At 52.7% G+C, this 14,820-nt stretch overlaps 1 protein-coding gene across 4 annotated transcripts in view; it reads right to left on the reverse strand.

The window, feature by feature from the left end:
- Positions 1-14,820, reverse strand: part of MYH11 (myosin heavy chain 11) — a 103,103-nt gene that overhangs the window by 20,077 nt on the left and 68,206 nt on the right. For all 4 annotated transcript variants that reach the window (XM_057750398.1, XM_057750397.1, XM_057750400.1 and 1 more), the window contains 13 exons: positions 14,612-14,785; positions 13,103-13,217; positions 10,676-10,869; positions 9,208-9,329; positions 9,026-9,095; positions 8,702-8,862; positions 7,204-7,312; positions 5,864-5,995; positions 5,558-5,764; positions 4,462-4,599; positions 3,251-3,374; positions 2,750-2,921; positions 1,101-1,313 (listed from right to left, as the gene is read on the reverse strand). In XM_057750398.1, coding sequence (XP_057606381.1) covers positions 1,101-1,313; positions 2,750-2,921; positions 3,251-3,374; positions 4,462-4,599; positions 5,558-5,764; positions 5,864-5,995; positions 7,204-7,312; positions 8,702-8,862; positions 9,026-9,095; positions 9,208-9,329; positions 10,676-10,869; positions 13,103-13,217; positions 14,612-14,785 — 1,931 coding nt within the window. The remainder of the gene's footprint in view (positions 1-1,100; positions 1,314-2,749; positions 2,922-3,250; positions 3,375-4,461; positions 4,600-5,557; positions 5,765-5,863; positions 5,996-7,203; positions 7,313-8,701; positions 8,863-9,025; positions 9,096-9,207; positions 9,330-10,675; positions 10,870-13,102; positions 13,218-14,611; positions 14,786-14,820) is intronic.

Here is a 14,820-nt window from a genome sequence, read left to right on the forward strand (position 1 = left end):
TCTGGGTATGTATCATCTCATATAATATTCAGAGTGACCCTAAGAGGCAAGTATATTATTATTTCTATTTTATAGATGAGGAAACTAAAGCTAAGAAAGAGTAAGCAGGGACTTCCCTGGTGGCTCAGTGGTTAAGAATACACCTGCTGATGCAGGGGACACGGGTTCGATCCTTGGTCTGGGCAGACCCCACATGCTGTGGAGCAACTATGCCCGTGTGCCGCAACTACTGAGCCCACGTGCTGCAACTACTGAAGCCCATGCACCTAGAGCCCATGCTCCACAACAAGAGAAGCCACCGCAATGAGAAGCCTGCGCACCACAGTGAAGAGTAGCCCCCACTCGCCACAACTAGAGAAAACCTGTAGCAACAAAGACCCAAGGTGGCCAAAAAAAAGAGTAAGCAGCTTGCCCAAGGTGTTAAAACCACTGTGTGATAGAACGAGAGTTTGAACCCAAATAGGCTCTGAGCCCACGCTCTGAGCCATTGCACTGGGCCAGCATGAAGGGAGCAGAGTATCGTGCTGGCTTCCAGGCCCAGGTAAGTGATGGAGCACAAAATCCAAATGTGGGAAATAAATCTCCACATTAGCACAGCACTTGACCCAGGGTGCACTCAAAACACATTCGTGTGTTTGCTGAATGAAGAAATGACCTAGTTTCACTAAAATCATCATTCGCTATCTGGCAGGTGACCTGTTTTTATGGTGGGTTTGGGTTTTGGTTTTGTTTTCTGGTTGTTGTGGTCTGTTATCCTTCAGTGACTCTTTAACCAGAGACCAATCTGATAAATATTTTGAAAATTTAACACAAAACTTATACACACACAGGAAAAGACAGGAATGAAATCCCCCAAAATGTTGACTGCGGTGATGCTTCCGGCATCTACTTTCCTATAATTTTCATATCATTTTCTAATTGAGTATATCCTTCTACTGTGATGTAAAATAAATGAAAAATAAACATGCTTATATTACTTAAAGCAAAATACAACCAGGACGATAAACGCAGGGCCTGAGAGGCGCTCTGACCCGGGATGGCATGGGGATGCCCCCTTCCATCAGCTGCCCGCACGCGGGACTGCGGGGTGGGGGCCTCACCTGAGCTCCTGCTGGGTGGCCGTGGTGTCCAGCGTGTCCTCCAGCTCCGTCTTCAGCGCCTCCAGCTCCTCCCCCAGGTCCCGCTTCTGCTTCTCAGCCTTGTTCCTCGCGGCCCGTTCTGAGTCCAGGTCCTCCTGGAGGTCTGAGATGTGACCCTCCAGCTCCCGGATCTTCTTCAGGGCGTTGTTCTTCTGAGCAATTTCATCATCGAGCCTGCCGGGGACCGATCACCAGAACTAAGACCTGGGGCCCCGGGCCCCTGCCAGCCGTCCCACAACGTGGCCAAAAATGGTGTTCTGGAACCAGCTATTCGGGGTCCACAGATATCAAACCATGCTCTGCTCACACCCGGAGACACACTGGACCCCTTCTTACCATGTTGCACTGCTTGGAGGGCTCCAAGGGCTGATGTAAAAAAACAGGTCATGCTGCACGTGTGCGTGTGTGTGTGTGTGTGTGTGAGAGAGAGAGAGAGAGGAAGAGAGAGCGAGACAGAGACAGAGAGAGACAATGCAAAGAACTGATCTAGACTAGCAAGGTGCCTTGTCCACAGTAGGTGCCTAATAGATGCTTTATGGATGTTAGACCATTATTCCTCCCTGGCAACTACTGGTTTATTCTTTCTTCCATCTGCTCAGTGTCTGAGTTCGGCTATATGCAAACTCTTGGGGGTGGGAAAGGAGGGATGTTAAGACCAGGGGAGGCCGTGACTGTGGGTCAGTATGGGGCACAGGGAGCCTCGTCCAAATGGCATGGAAGAGAGCTCCCTCCTGACCACGGTGGAGCTGCCTCTGGTTCTGCCCACGATGGATGGAAAGGGACCCACAGGAAGGACAGCATGAGGTGACCCTCACCCTAGCGCTGTCACATGGCACAAACGGCCCGAGAGAGATGGGCCAGGGGATTGGTCAGAAGATGAAGCCCAGCCTGTACACAGAAGCCAGGAGACTGTCACGTGTTCCTTCCCTCCCCGGGCTCAGCTTCCTTCTCAGTGAAGGGAGGCAACAGCAGCATACCTGGCCAGGTGTCTGCAAAGACACTGCTTGAGCAGAGCTTAGCACACGGTGAGCAGGTAAATAACCATGAGTTATTGTTGCTGTGATAACCCCAGGGGGAGGCTGTTAGAGTGAACCCAGCTCTGAGCTGGGAGAAGGGGCGCAGAGGAAAGGGTGTGGGACACACCTCACAGGACGGGCAGAATCTGAGGGCTGCTGCACGCTGGGGTGGGATGAGAAGGGCGGCAAAGGCTAGAGAGGAGATGCATTCACAGAAAGAGGGTCCTCAGAAGGCGGGGGTGGGGACAGGAGAGTCCTCCCGGCCTCAGACACGTGGCGTTTGCGGTACCAAGGGGATGGACTCCTTGTGCAACCAGAACTGGGGTGTAGATGCAAAGGCTGGGCACCCAAGAGGCAGACACAGTGGGAGCAGCGGGGACACAGAGAGGAAGAGTTTGGAGGGAAGAGAAGAAAGTCAAAGGTGAGGTTCTGAAGGTGCCGGCAGACCAGGAGGTACCTGGGAGGCCTGGCCCGGGCCACCTCGCATGAGATGGAGGCCTGCCTGGAGGAGGAGGAAGACCAGCCCCCGCCACGGATCGGCAGGAACCCTGGGGGCACAGGAACACACTGGACATGCCACGCCAGCCCCGCTACCTGCTCAGGGCCGCCTGCAGCTCCTCCTCCTTCTTGGCCAGCTGCATCTTGAGCTCGGCGATCTGCGCCTGCAGGTCCGCGATCTGCTCGTGCAAGTCGCTGGCCTCACCGTCCAGCTTCCTCTTCAGCTTCTCCAGCTCCTGCCGGCTCTTCTCCTCCTTCTTCAGCCGCACTACGACAAAGCCAGGGCCCTTCAGGAAGTGGACACCGCCAGAGAGACCCCTGCAGGACGGGCCTTTCTGCCCAGGGGCTTCACATGGAGGAAGTTCACACACACACACACACATCCCCCCTGCTGGTGACGGTCCTGCCCGCACCACTGTCTTATAGAAGGAAAGTCAGTCCTGCTTACAAGCACCTGCCGGGATGAACGTGTGTGTTCACTAGGGTGAGCAGGCAGCTGGATAGGGTTGTCCCTTTCCTGCAATAATCCTCCATTCTCAAACTTCCTTTCTGATTTTCCTAGTTTTAAAATAGCCACTCAAAACCTTCCCCTTTTACCTTCCAGTTCTGAAATCATAGATTCGTGCTTGTTTTTCAGCTTGGTAAGATTCTTGGCTTTTTCTTCCTCTTCTGCAAGGTTTGTCGTTAAGTCACTAACCCTCTCTTCAAGGAGTTTTCGCTCCTTTTGGGGGAAAGAAAAAGAAATATTGTTCGCTTTTTTCCTTTTCTCCAGGGTCTACATTTCACTGTTAGTAATTTCCAGATAAACAGTTGAAAGGAAAGTCCACATTATAACCAAATGCAACCCAGAGTTTTAAATGGGGAAAGAGAAGTTCCTCAACAATAATAATTTCCAAAGATTGGCTACTCATCTCAGGCCCTTCCACCCCTCAATTTCATGTCCCAGCCAGGGGGGCTCTCTTTCCTTTCCTACCACGGGCCAACTCTTCCCCGCCTCAGGGCTCTTGCACAGATAGGACCATCTGCCTGGGATGTGCCTCCAGCCCCTCTCCGCCTAACTGCTTCTCACTCTTCAGGTTTCCACTTAAATGTCACTCCCTCCAGGAAGCCTTCCCTGAATCCCCCACCTCCATCCCCTAGTGCTCTGCTCTTATAAGATGCTGAACACCTCCTTCAGAACCCTGATCACAATGGTAATTAACGGTTGTGTGTATGATTATCTACTTGCGGTCTCACTAGAATATAAGCCCCATGAGGATGGGGTCCTCCTTGTCTGTGCGTGCCCTGCACCCACCACAGGGCATGGCTCCCAGTTGGTGCCCAGCTGACATCCAGCTCAAAGGACTAAAGGTAGCCCATCTCAGTGGGGCTGCTTCGTGGTTACTGACTAGGGTGACCTACTCATCCTGAGACTTTCTGGTTTGGGGTCTGAAAGCCCCACATCCCGGAAACCCCTCCCAGGACAGCTGGTGCCCCATCACTAAGTAGAGATGGACGGTGAGAATCTGAGAGGGGCCCCTGAGTCCCAGGCACACTGCCCGCCCGCCTTTGCACAACGTGGGGGTTCCATCGGTTGTGATGCTCCTTAACCCAGCTCCATGGCCGCCCTGGTGCTGGTGGGACCACCGGGGACCCCGTCCGTGGCACGCCTGCGTCCAGACGGCAGTTTACAAGGCTGCCATGTCAATGCCGGAGGTGACCGTTTGCTCGGCCTTCAATACCTCGTATGTGGCTATAAAGGGGAGGTATCGGGGGTCCTCAGCCCTGATGAGCCTGTCATTTTAACGTAGACGCTCATCCCCACTCACTTTTGACAGTTTATTGTTCTGATCATCCATAACCAGAATATCATCCTCCAGTTTCTTGATCTTGGCCTCGGCCGTGACCTTCTCAAGTTGTAGCTTCTGCCTGGCAGCTTCCTCTTCCTCCAGCTGTTCCTCCAGGTCCTTTGTGGGGGAAGGAAAAGAATCACTGCCTTGCTTAAAACAAAGGCACTCTCCCGGAGCCCTGGGGACTCATGGATACAGAGGCTGGGCCTGATGGCCCCCTGCAGTGCTCTGCAGTCTCTTTCCATCACAAAGAAAAGGTTTGGGTAAGCCACTTTTCTTTGTGGAGCCTCAGTCTCCTCATCTGTAAAATGGGGATAATAGATACCATGGTGGTTTAAAAATATGTCCACAAGTTCTTTGATATTCTTCCCTTTAAGAGGTGGAGCCTAATTCTTCTTCCCCTGAGTGTCAGCTGGTCTTAGTGACTTGCTTCTAACAAATAACATCAAGAGGAAGTGATGGAGTGTGTAAGTCAGAGATTAGGCTATAAAAGGCACTGCAGCGTCCTCCCTGTTCTCCCTCGATTTACTCCATCCCGGGAAAGCCAGCCGCCATGCTGTGAGGGCGGCCAAGCAGCCCCACGGAGAAGCCCACGTGGTGAGGAACAGAGGCCTCCCGCCTACAGCCGTGTGAGTGAGCCACGAGGAAGTGGGTCTTCCAGCCCCAGTCAAGCCTTCAGATGCTGCAACCCAGGCTGACATCCTGACTGCAACCTTGTGAGAGGCCCTACGCCAGAACCGCCCAGCTAAGCCACTCTCAGCGTCATGACTGTGAGATAAATGTGTATTATTTCCAAGCTGCTAAGTTTTGGGGTGTTTGGTTCTGCAACAATAGCTTACTGACACCATGACCCCTCACACGGGGCTGCTATCAGGAGGAAAGGCGTTTGCACACGGAAGGCAGGGCACAGAGTGGGCTCCCGAGGAGACCTGTGTGGGCGGACGGCTGCTCCTCTCCGAGGCTGAGTGTCTTTCTCTGCCCAGCGGGGACACGCATCAGCAGACGCACCTCGCAGGCCCGCCGCGAGGGCCGCGCAGGTCGGTACCCACCGAGGGCAGCCCCCGCAGGGCCTCACCAGCATCTGCTGGGCCATCTTCTTCCGCTCTGCCTGCAACTGCTGGCCCCGGTCTTCCTCCTCCTCCAGGCGGGCCTCCATCTCATGCAGGATCTCCTCCAGCTCCTGCTTCTTGGCGGCCAGCCGGACCCGCATCTCCTCGGCCTCCGCGTACAGCTCCGTCTCCGCCTGCAGCTGCTCCTGCAGCAGGTTCTTCTCCTCGGTGAGCTGCGCACAGAGGGTGGGGAGACGGCCGGTGAGCCCCACAGGAAGCAGCAGGCGTCCCACCCTCCACAGCCCCAGCCAGGCTCCCCACCCGCCCGGTACCTGCGAGTGCTTCTGCTCCAGCTCCTTGAGCTCGCTCTCCGCCTTCTGCTGCCGCTCCTTGGTCTTCTGCAGCTCATCCTCCTTGGCCTGCATCTCCTCCTCCTGCCGCGTCACTTGCAGCAGTGGCTTCACCTGCACATAGAGGGTCAGCCCGTCACTCGCTTTCATGGCACAAGGGATGCCCTCTTGTCATGAGGAGATCAGTGGTTCTCAGCCAGGGACAACTTTACCCTGCTCGCAGACCCTAGGGGGACATCGGGCAATTTCTGGGGACAGTCTCAGCAGTCACAACCGGGGTGGGGATGCTACTGGCATCTAGTGGGTAGAGGCCAGGGATGCTGCTCATTCTAGAATGCTCAGGACAGCCCCCGCGACACAGAATTATCCATCCCAAAATATCAGCTGGGCTGATTGAAAAGGCCTAAATTAGAGCAATGGGAAAAGGTGCAAAGTGAAAGTCTCCCCTCCGCCCATTTAGTTCCATCCTGAGAGCGAAGTGCTGCCCATAAACGGATGTTCCCTTCCAAAGAGGAAAGAACCCCCTCCCCATCCCACATCTTACCTTCTGTTATTTCTTTCTACCCCTTTGTCCTACACATTAAAAAAATACACTCACGATCACGCTGCCCAGTGTGACATGCTGGCTATTTTTTTTTTTGGCCCCGCTGCACAGATTGTGGGATCTTAGTTCCCCCCCAGTGCCTGGCAGTGAGAGCACAGAGTCCTAACAACTGGACCGCCAGGGAATTCCCTACGTGCTGCTTTTATTATTAAAAACTACAAGATAATGATCACCTCATGCTGTCCCACGAGCTTTACAACTTGATTTTTAAATACCATCGTTTTTAGTGGTTGAAAAGTATCCCACTGACGGATGAGCTGTTATGAGTTAGTCTGCCAGGGTGGGGCATTAAGATTCTGCTCTTGTGAACGAATGCCCTTCATTCTTGGTTTTCTTTATCTCAGATGGTTTTCTTAGGAGAGTGTTCCAGAAGCTGGGTCGGTGGGGATGAACGTTTCCTAAAAGCAGCTTCCCCTCACTGCTCTTCACCAGGCTGACTCCTAACTCCTTGTGTTCAGGGAGGAGGGAAGTGGGTAGGATTCTAAATGGGCAACAGGAGGGATCCCTGCGTTGATGGAAATGCTCCGGGTCTGGGTCAAGGTCATGGCTGTAACCCACGTGCCAGAGGGGGCCCTTCCCAGGCCCAGAGAAGCCCCAACGGGCAAGATTTGGTTTCGAGCCCTCAGCTGCACACCTGCTGTCAACCATCTCCAGTCCCACATGGGCAGCATCTGGGTGAAGCCCCAGGACTGGGGGGCAGGGAGGATGAAGCACTCACTTTGGTGAAAAGCCGCCACCACTGCCAGTTCCGCAGCTTGAGGTAGGCGGCGCAGTTCCTCTGAATCACCTTCATGGCCGTCAGCTGCTGCTGCCTCTTGGCAAAGGCCCTGGGGAGAGGGATGGGGAGCCGTGAGAAGACCTGCTTGGCCCAACACACACCTCACTGTGTTGTCGCCGCATCCCACCCCACAGCATCCTGAAAGCAGGACGTGTCTGTTCGGCTTGAGATTTTGTGACTTGCACGAGGATGTCCCCCTTTCTCTCTGGCCCAGATGCTCCAGGAAGCTCTGAGCATCAGAACAAGTATATCAGCTGGAAGCCAGAGCCTTTCCTCAGTGGACAAGGAAGACCCAAGGCTCACAGAATGCCCTGGATTCAGATCTGCGGTCCGGACAACACTTAGGAAATTGATCTACGCTATGCCATTCCTAAGGGACACCCTACACACTCAGCTGTGCCACATCTTCCCCAAAGCTGAGTATATTTTAACGTCTCAAATCCAACACAGAACCAGCACTTTTCCTATTTAAGGGCTATCGGGTTTGCGAAACCACAGAAGAGTGAGCACCATCCTCTTGCCTCTGTGTGGCTGCCATTGCGGCTGCCATCTTGGATGTGGGTGAACTTGAAGAATAAAATTGCCCCAGTTAGCCTGCAAGTGGGAGGGGTGGCAACAGAGAATTTAGTTATAAAACTTAACAGGTTAGGTCTGTCCCCGGACCAAGAGCTCCCCAGATATGGCCCTGACCATCCTGGGTCTACTCGGCAATGAATCAGTTTGACACAATCAGGGCTCTGCAGATCAGTGCGTGGTCCATACCTCCTGATGACATACGCCCTGGACAAGAGCTACTATGCCAGCCCCTGCAGTCCTGTTTGGGGTGTGACTTCCATGGAGCAACCCTAGCTCTCACCCAGTCCCCAGGCTGCCCAAACAGAGGGGACATCAGGCCTTCCAAGACCCTGCCTATGAGTCTCACTTGGACATGGGGGTATAGACATAAATACTCTTTCTTCTGATACTTCCTATATTCTCACACCTCTGAAATGATAGCCAGCCACTGTCTCAACCCTCTTCAGGCAGTATTTCCCTGACCCCCTCATTAAACAAGTTTATGAGGCAGGTATGATTATGCTCATTTCCCTGATGCTCAGAGAGGTACAGTAGCTTTCCCAAGGTTCCGCAGCAAATCAGTAGGGGAGCCAGGATCAGAACCAAGGCCTAACTCTCCAGGGCCCATGGTCTTAGCCCCTTCCTGCCCTGCCCTTATAACCAGTGGATATATTTAAAGTGATAGCATTCCTTCTTCCTCAAGAAAAGGCTGTCATTTCTTGAGACGACACTGCATCGTTCTTCATAAGATGCAATCAATGATACATCTTAGAGCAGATGGCCTCTTAGAATCAGGGAATCAGAACATGATGCCAGAAAGCCCCTTGCAATTTTGTGTTTCTGGTCTGTGTCTGCAAGGAGGTGACAGCGCGTGGGTCTTTACTTTCTGGCCAGGTAGCCGCGACACATCGCCTGGAAGGCCATGATGACGTCGGTGATCTTCAAGTCTCGCTCCTCTTCCAGGTGGGCCAGGACCCCAGTTCGGAAGAAGATTTTGCTCTGCCCAATCCTGTACAGGTTAGGGTCGAGTTCTAGGGCTTTGATCTGCAGAAGGAAGGAGGATGAGAGTTCCCATTCTCAGCTACGCTGCTTGGCCAGGGGTTGGGTGTATTTAAGAAGGGTCCCACCAGGAGGAGCGCAGGCAGTGCCACCAGAGGCCAGGAGGTCTGCAGCTGGGTTTCTGGGGCGGGGCTGGGACTGGGCTCACCATCAGAATGCAGGCCTGCTTCCCGTCCATGAAGCCTTTGGGAATGGCGTTCGCAGCCAGGATCTCGTAGCTTGAGACACAGAGCAGGAGTCACTAAGCAAGCGCATCTCCATCGCCCGTCTGTCCCTCCGACCAGCCTGCTCACCCCCTGCCCCACCTGCGCCTGGCCCCAGGGGGCTCACCGTTGGCGGAACTCCTGGAAGACAATCCTGTTGGGGAAACCCTGGCGGCAGATTCGGATGCCTTCCAAGACCCCGTTGCACCGCAGCTGCTCCAGCACCAAAAAGGCGTCCAGCTTGCCAGACTGCAAAGATGCCAAAAGCGGTGGGCTGCCAGGGCCTCAGGAGCAGCAAACCCGAATCTCAGGCCTGGTGACCCACCTTGCCAGGCCACAGGGGATCACCGGGGCACCAGGTGTCATCTCTTGTACTTGGTGGCACTAGCATCACCTGGGGCTTCCTCCTTGTCAACTCCCTCTCCCTCACTTCCTGTCCATCACCAGTTCCATGGCTCCTACCTCCCAAATATCTCCCCATCTGCCCACTTCTCTCCATCACCATCGTCACTGCCATTCACTCGCCACCATCTTCTCCTGCCCCAATGACTACAACAGCCTCAAACTGTCTTCCCATGCCGTCCTGCCTCTCCCCTCCATTTGGTTTCTGAAATGTGAATCTGATCATGACATACCCTTGCTTTTAAAAGCCCCCGATGGCATCCTACAGAAGGAAGGCCAAGTTCTGGTCAACCCACAGGGAACTCCATGATTTAGCCCCACCCACCAATCCAGTCTCATCTCTTCCCAATCCCTGCCTCACACCATCACATGTCAGCATGAAACGATCCACCACCTAGTGTTTCCTTGCCCAGAGCCTTCATTTATCACCTCCACACTTTTGCTTGTTCTGGTCCCTCTGCCTAGAACGCCCTTCCCACCCTGCCCTCAGCATCACCAACTTCACATTCTCTAAGAAGCTTTCTCTGAGCCCCGAGTCTCAAGTGGGAACCCTAGCTCTTTGGTGTTCTCATAATTTATCCCATTACATCGTGGTTATCAGCAGGCGTGTCCACCTCTCCCACAGCCTCAGCACTACTGACATCCTGGGCTGGATAAGGCTCTGCAGTGGGGGCCGCCCTGTGCACTGCAGGATATTTAGCCGTATCCGTGGCCTCTATGTACTAGATGCCAGTAATAGCCCCTCCCAGGTAAAAACGTCTCCAGACCTGGCCAATCTCCCCTGTGGGGGACGGAGGGCACACAGCTGCCCCAAGCTAAGCACCCCTGCCCTAGATTACAAGGAACCTGCAGGCAAGGACAATACTTTATCTAGTACCATCTGCCCAGTACCTGGCACAAGTGGGGCTCAGGAAGTATTAGCTGGGATAATGAACGAACGTGTGATCTGATACCCTGTACAGCCACTCCAGGGCTCGAAGTCCCCGGGTGCATTTTCCTCCCTTGCCTTCTTTTGCCTCCAGGATGGGAAATGAGTACCTCTCACCCGTGTCAGATGGAGCCCTCCGGGCAGGGGGCTGCATCAGGCTTTTCTGCTGCCCCTCTACTCTGGTCTGCCTTCCCTTTCCCCACAGACCCTGATGATGTCTCGGGGGGACTTCCCGATGCCCCAGGGAGCGGGGCAGTGGGCTCACCCTCTTCTCGTGGTTGGGGATGATGCAGCGCACGAAGTTGGGGGTGGTGTTCCGCAGCGTGGTCATCAGCTTCCCCAGCTGCTCCTTGTACAGCTGCCCCACCGTGCGGAACATGCCCTTCTTGGTCTTGGAGGCGCTGGGCAACGAGCTCTCTGTCATCTTGGCCATCTGGTCCAGCCCCACGATGCGGTCCACTGTGGGCACATGAAGGGTGAGGTCAGCCCATCAAGGGGCCCTGCACCCCCACAGCAGGCCAGGGGACCAGCCCGGAGGGTGGAGACCGCAGGTCCCCTGCTCCCTCCTGCAGGCACCATTCCCTGTTCTTTCCTCTGCCAGCCAACACCTTCCCTCCAGTGGTAGGTAAAGGGACGTGCAGGGGGGTTGCTTTCTAAGTACTGTATCTTCTACTTCTGAGACCCTAAGAGCTCCTGAGTGACAGAACAAATTCTCTCTGACATTGTCACAGAAACTTGGGAGTAAGTCCTGCTCTTGCCACTGCCTTGGCCTGGTGCCACTTTGTACCTCCGTTTCTCCTTCTATGAGGTGGAGGTGATGACAGCTTTACCTCCTAGGGCAGGAATAAGCAAATAAGGTGTGCAAAGCGCTTGCCTCCCTGCTGGCCTTCAATTCTTCAACCACCAACAAATATTTATTGAGAGTCTACTATGTGCCTAGACCTGGGCATACAGATGTGAACAAAACACAGACCCTGTGTCTCCCCGACCCTGGCTCATATTCTATGGATATTCTGACTGAAGGAGAAGATGATGATCACACATGTGAGTATATAATATTTTGGGTGGTGAAGGTGTGCTTAGAAAGACGAAGCAGGGTTAAGGTGGGTGGGGAGTGATGGAGGTGATCTCTTAGGGTGATGGGCGTGTATCTCCGATAAGTTGATATTTTTGAGTAGAGACTAGAAATAAATGAGTGAATGGTCAGGTAGATATTCAGAGAAGGAATATACTGGGTAGAAGGTATAGCAAACACTCCAACACAGGAATCTGGCATTTTAATAAGTGCTCAACAAAGCAACAAAGAGTAGGTGGTGGTGGTATTACTAGTAGTACTGTTATTACTATTATCACCACCAAGATTCTTTTTCTTTCATAAATGGAATGAGAGACTCCTACCAGCCCAGCGGGTGCTGCAGATACCAAGCCCAATACTGGCATTGCTATAAATTGCCCTCAAAGCACAGCTTTTGCTGCATCCCACAAATTTTAATAAGTAGTGTTTTCATTGTCATTTAGTTCAAAATTTCTCTTGAGAAAATTAGCACATGACAACACACTTCTAAATAACACATAGGTCAAAGAAATTTGTTTCATAGGTAGAGTCAATTGTATCCTGTTGGTTGATGGTGTTGTGGAGTTCAGCCCCACTGGAATTAGACCCCACCATTTCTGCTCCTTGTGCTCAAGCAGGCTCCATGTAATAACGTCTTTGCTTGTTAGCCTCTCCCACATGACTGCAGGCTCCTTGAAGGAAGAAGTTGCTGAGTTCATCATGTGTGTGAGGTACAGCCCAGGTGGAGATGCTATTACCCCACCCCAGGGCCTTGGCACTCAGTTGGTAGAACTGACCCCTGTGCCTAAAGCAAGGACAGCCAGCCCTATAGCCCCTAGGACCACAGGGTCTGCGTCAAGAACGAAATTTGCTGAGGTCCAGGAACAAAAGCAGCAAAGCCCACCACCCCTAATAGTCATCACAGCAGCCAATGTGTATTAAGTCCCTACTATGGGCCCAGCAGGTACTAAGCACATCACCTGGATTATCTATTCTCTGGTTCTCAAAGGGAATCAAAGTGTGGTCCCCAGACCAGCAGCATCAGCACCACCTGGAAACTTGTTAGAAATGTAAATTCTCAGGCTCCATCCAGACCTGCTGAATCAAACCCTCTGGTGAGGGGGCCCAGCGATCATCAGTGTTAACAAGCCTTCCAGGAGACTCTGATGCATGGTCAAGCTTGGCCCCACTGATCAAATTTCACCCTCACAATACTCCTGGGGGAGGGGGGTTGGGGATTATTATTATTATTTTTATGGTTTTACCAATGAGGACAGTGAAGCTTAAGGAAGTCAAGTGACTTGTCCAAGATCTCACAGCTGGTACATGGCAGAGATAAGAATGCAGTTAAGTCTTCCTGACTCCAGAAGGGGGCACTCTGACCCACCATGCCTCCTATGATATTTCCTCTATCAGTGCCTGAGCCCTGACTCAGGACCTTCTCCCTGGGGTCCAGGTGTGGGGTTGAGGGGCTTGGGAATGGGTTGAAGGTGCCAACCCGACATCACTAGCACCTGCCAACACTGCCCTCTCCCCCACCGCACACAGGCCTGCCCCTCCTGCAGGTGTGGGAATCAGGGGCACCTGGAAGGGGCTGGAGGGAGTTCAGTCCTCCTGCTCCAGCAGGCAGGGCCTTACCGTCCTTCCACAGGTCAGCCACAAACTTGTCCGAGGAGGCGTTGAGCAGGGAAGTCACATTGTCATTCAGTGGGTCCATGTTCTTGGTCAGCCAGGCGCTGGCATTGTAGTCCACCTGCCAAGGACCACCCCACTGGTCAGGTGCTCCTGCATCAGTAATGAACTAAGGGCAGGGCCCCGGTCCTCCTGTTTACCTCCCGGGTCTTCTGAGGTCAGAGAGGACACATTAGCAGCTGCCGTGAGGGGAGTCCACAAACACCAGTGAAGAGACCACCAGATCAGAACTTTAAAGGGCCCTGCACACAGTAGGGCATCAGCCATGGTAGCCACTGCTGGGAAGGCCTCGTCTCTATCCTTGCCTTCTCCTAGGAAGCCTCTGCTGGCAGCCTCCTTTCTCCAGAGCCTGGCACAATGCCTGGGATTTCCAAAAGGTATAGAGCTTTGCTGGTGGTGGATACCCTCCCCTCACACCCAAAGTTCCCCTCTCATCCAGAGAAGGCTTGACAACAATCTAGTTTTTACATTAAATTTGGGGACCTCTTTTGAATGTTATTATTTTGACTACAAAATGGAAGGAATTGATAAAATAGTTCTGTGGGTTACTGTGGGATGTGGGTTGCTATGGTGATGGCCAGGCCTGATCTTGGCTGTGTGCCAATAAAACTTTATTTACAAAAATGGGCTATGGACCAGGTTTGGCACCTGGGCTGTAGTTTGCCAACCTCTGGTTTAGGGCATTGCCTGTTCTCATGATGCAGTGGAAATGCTGGGGAGTCAATAAACTACTCTAAGATTCTGCAAGCCAGACTCAGTTATGTCTTTTCTACACTATCCCAGACCCTCTGGAGCCACAGGGGAAGGTCCTGTACAATAAGAGCTGTGACATGATGATGATGGCGATGATGGAGGTGGAGGAAGAAGGAGGAAGAAAGCACACACTGCAGACTTCCTTGGGTGGCACAGGCTGGCAATGGCAAACCCAAGGCCATGGTAAAGGAGATTCCTGTTGGACTCCAAAGTGTGTTTATTGGTCATCCCATTCCAGTTGGCCCTTCCTGTTGGGTTTAACTTGTAGCAGGAAGGATTTAAGAGTCTATACAAGAAAGAACTGCCTGGCCACCATGGTTCGCATATGTTAGAGAGGCTAATATGAGGGTAAGTCAAAAATTATCTGCACTCTGGCTGTAGAAATTCTACAGCCTCTCTAATGTATTACATTATATATCTCATATATGTATATAATATACAACATACATATTAGCTTCTCTCTTATAGTATATATTCTATATCTCTAATATACACATATTATATATATATTAGCTTCTCTAGTGTATGTTTTACTTCTATATCTTATCCCTTACTGATGCTTAGACAAATCATTTAGAAGCCTTGGTTCGGATTCGATTTACACCAGATGCCTTTGTGTTCTCCATTTCCAAGTTGCTCCTACTCTGAGCATCCTGCCTGGATCCCCTGGGACAGAGAGACCCCTGGGACATCGGCTGGTACCTTCCCGGCATAGTGGATGATAGAGAATTCGGTTTTGTCCTTGAGCTGCTTGGGCTTCTGAAACTTGGGGTGGCTGCCCTGCTCCGAGCACAACTTCTCCACGAAGGACTTGTCTGTGGCTTTGGGGAACCAGCACTCCTCATCCAGCAGGGCCAGCACACCTGGAGGGTTGTTCTGTGGAAGACAAGAAGGGCAGATCATAGCAAGGG

This window comes from Hippopotamus amphibius, chromosome 9 (genome assembly GCF_030028045.1).
Source record: "Hippopotamus amphibius kiboko isolate mHipAmp2 chromosome 9, mHipAmp2.hap2, whole genome shotgun sequence".
Lineage (NCBI taxonomy): Eukaryota > Metazoa > Chordata > Mammalia > Artiodactyla > Hippopotamidae > Hippopotamus > Hippopotamus amphibius.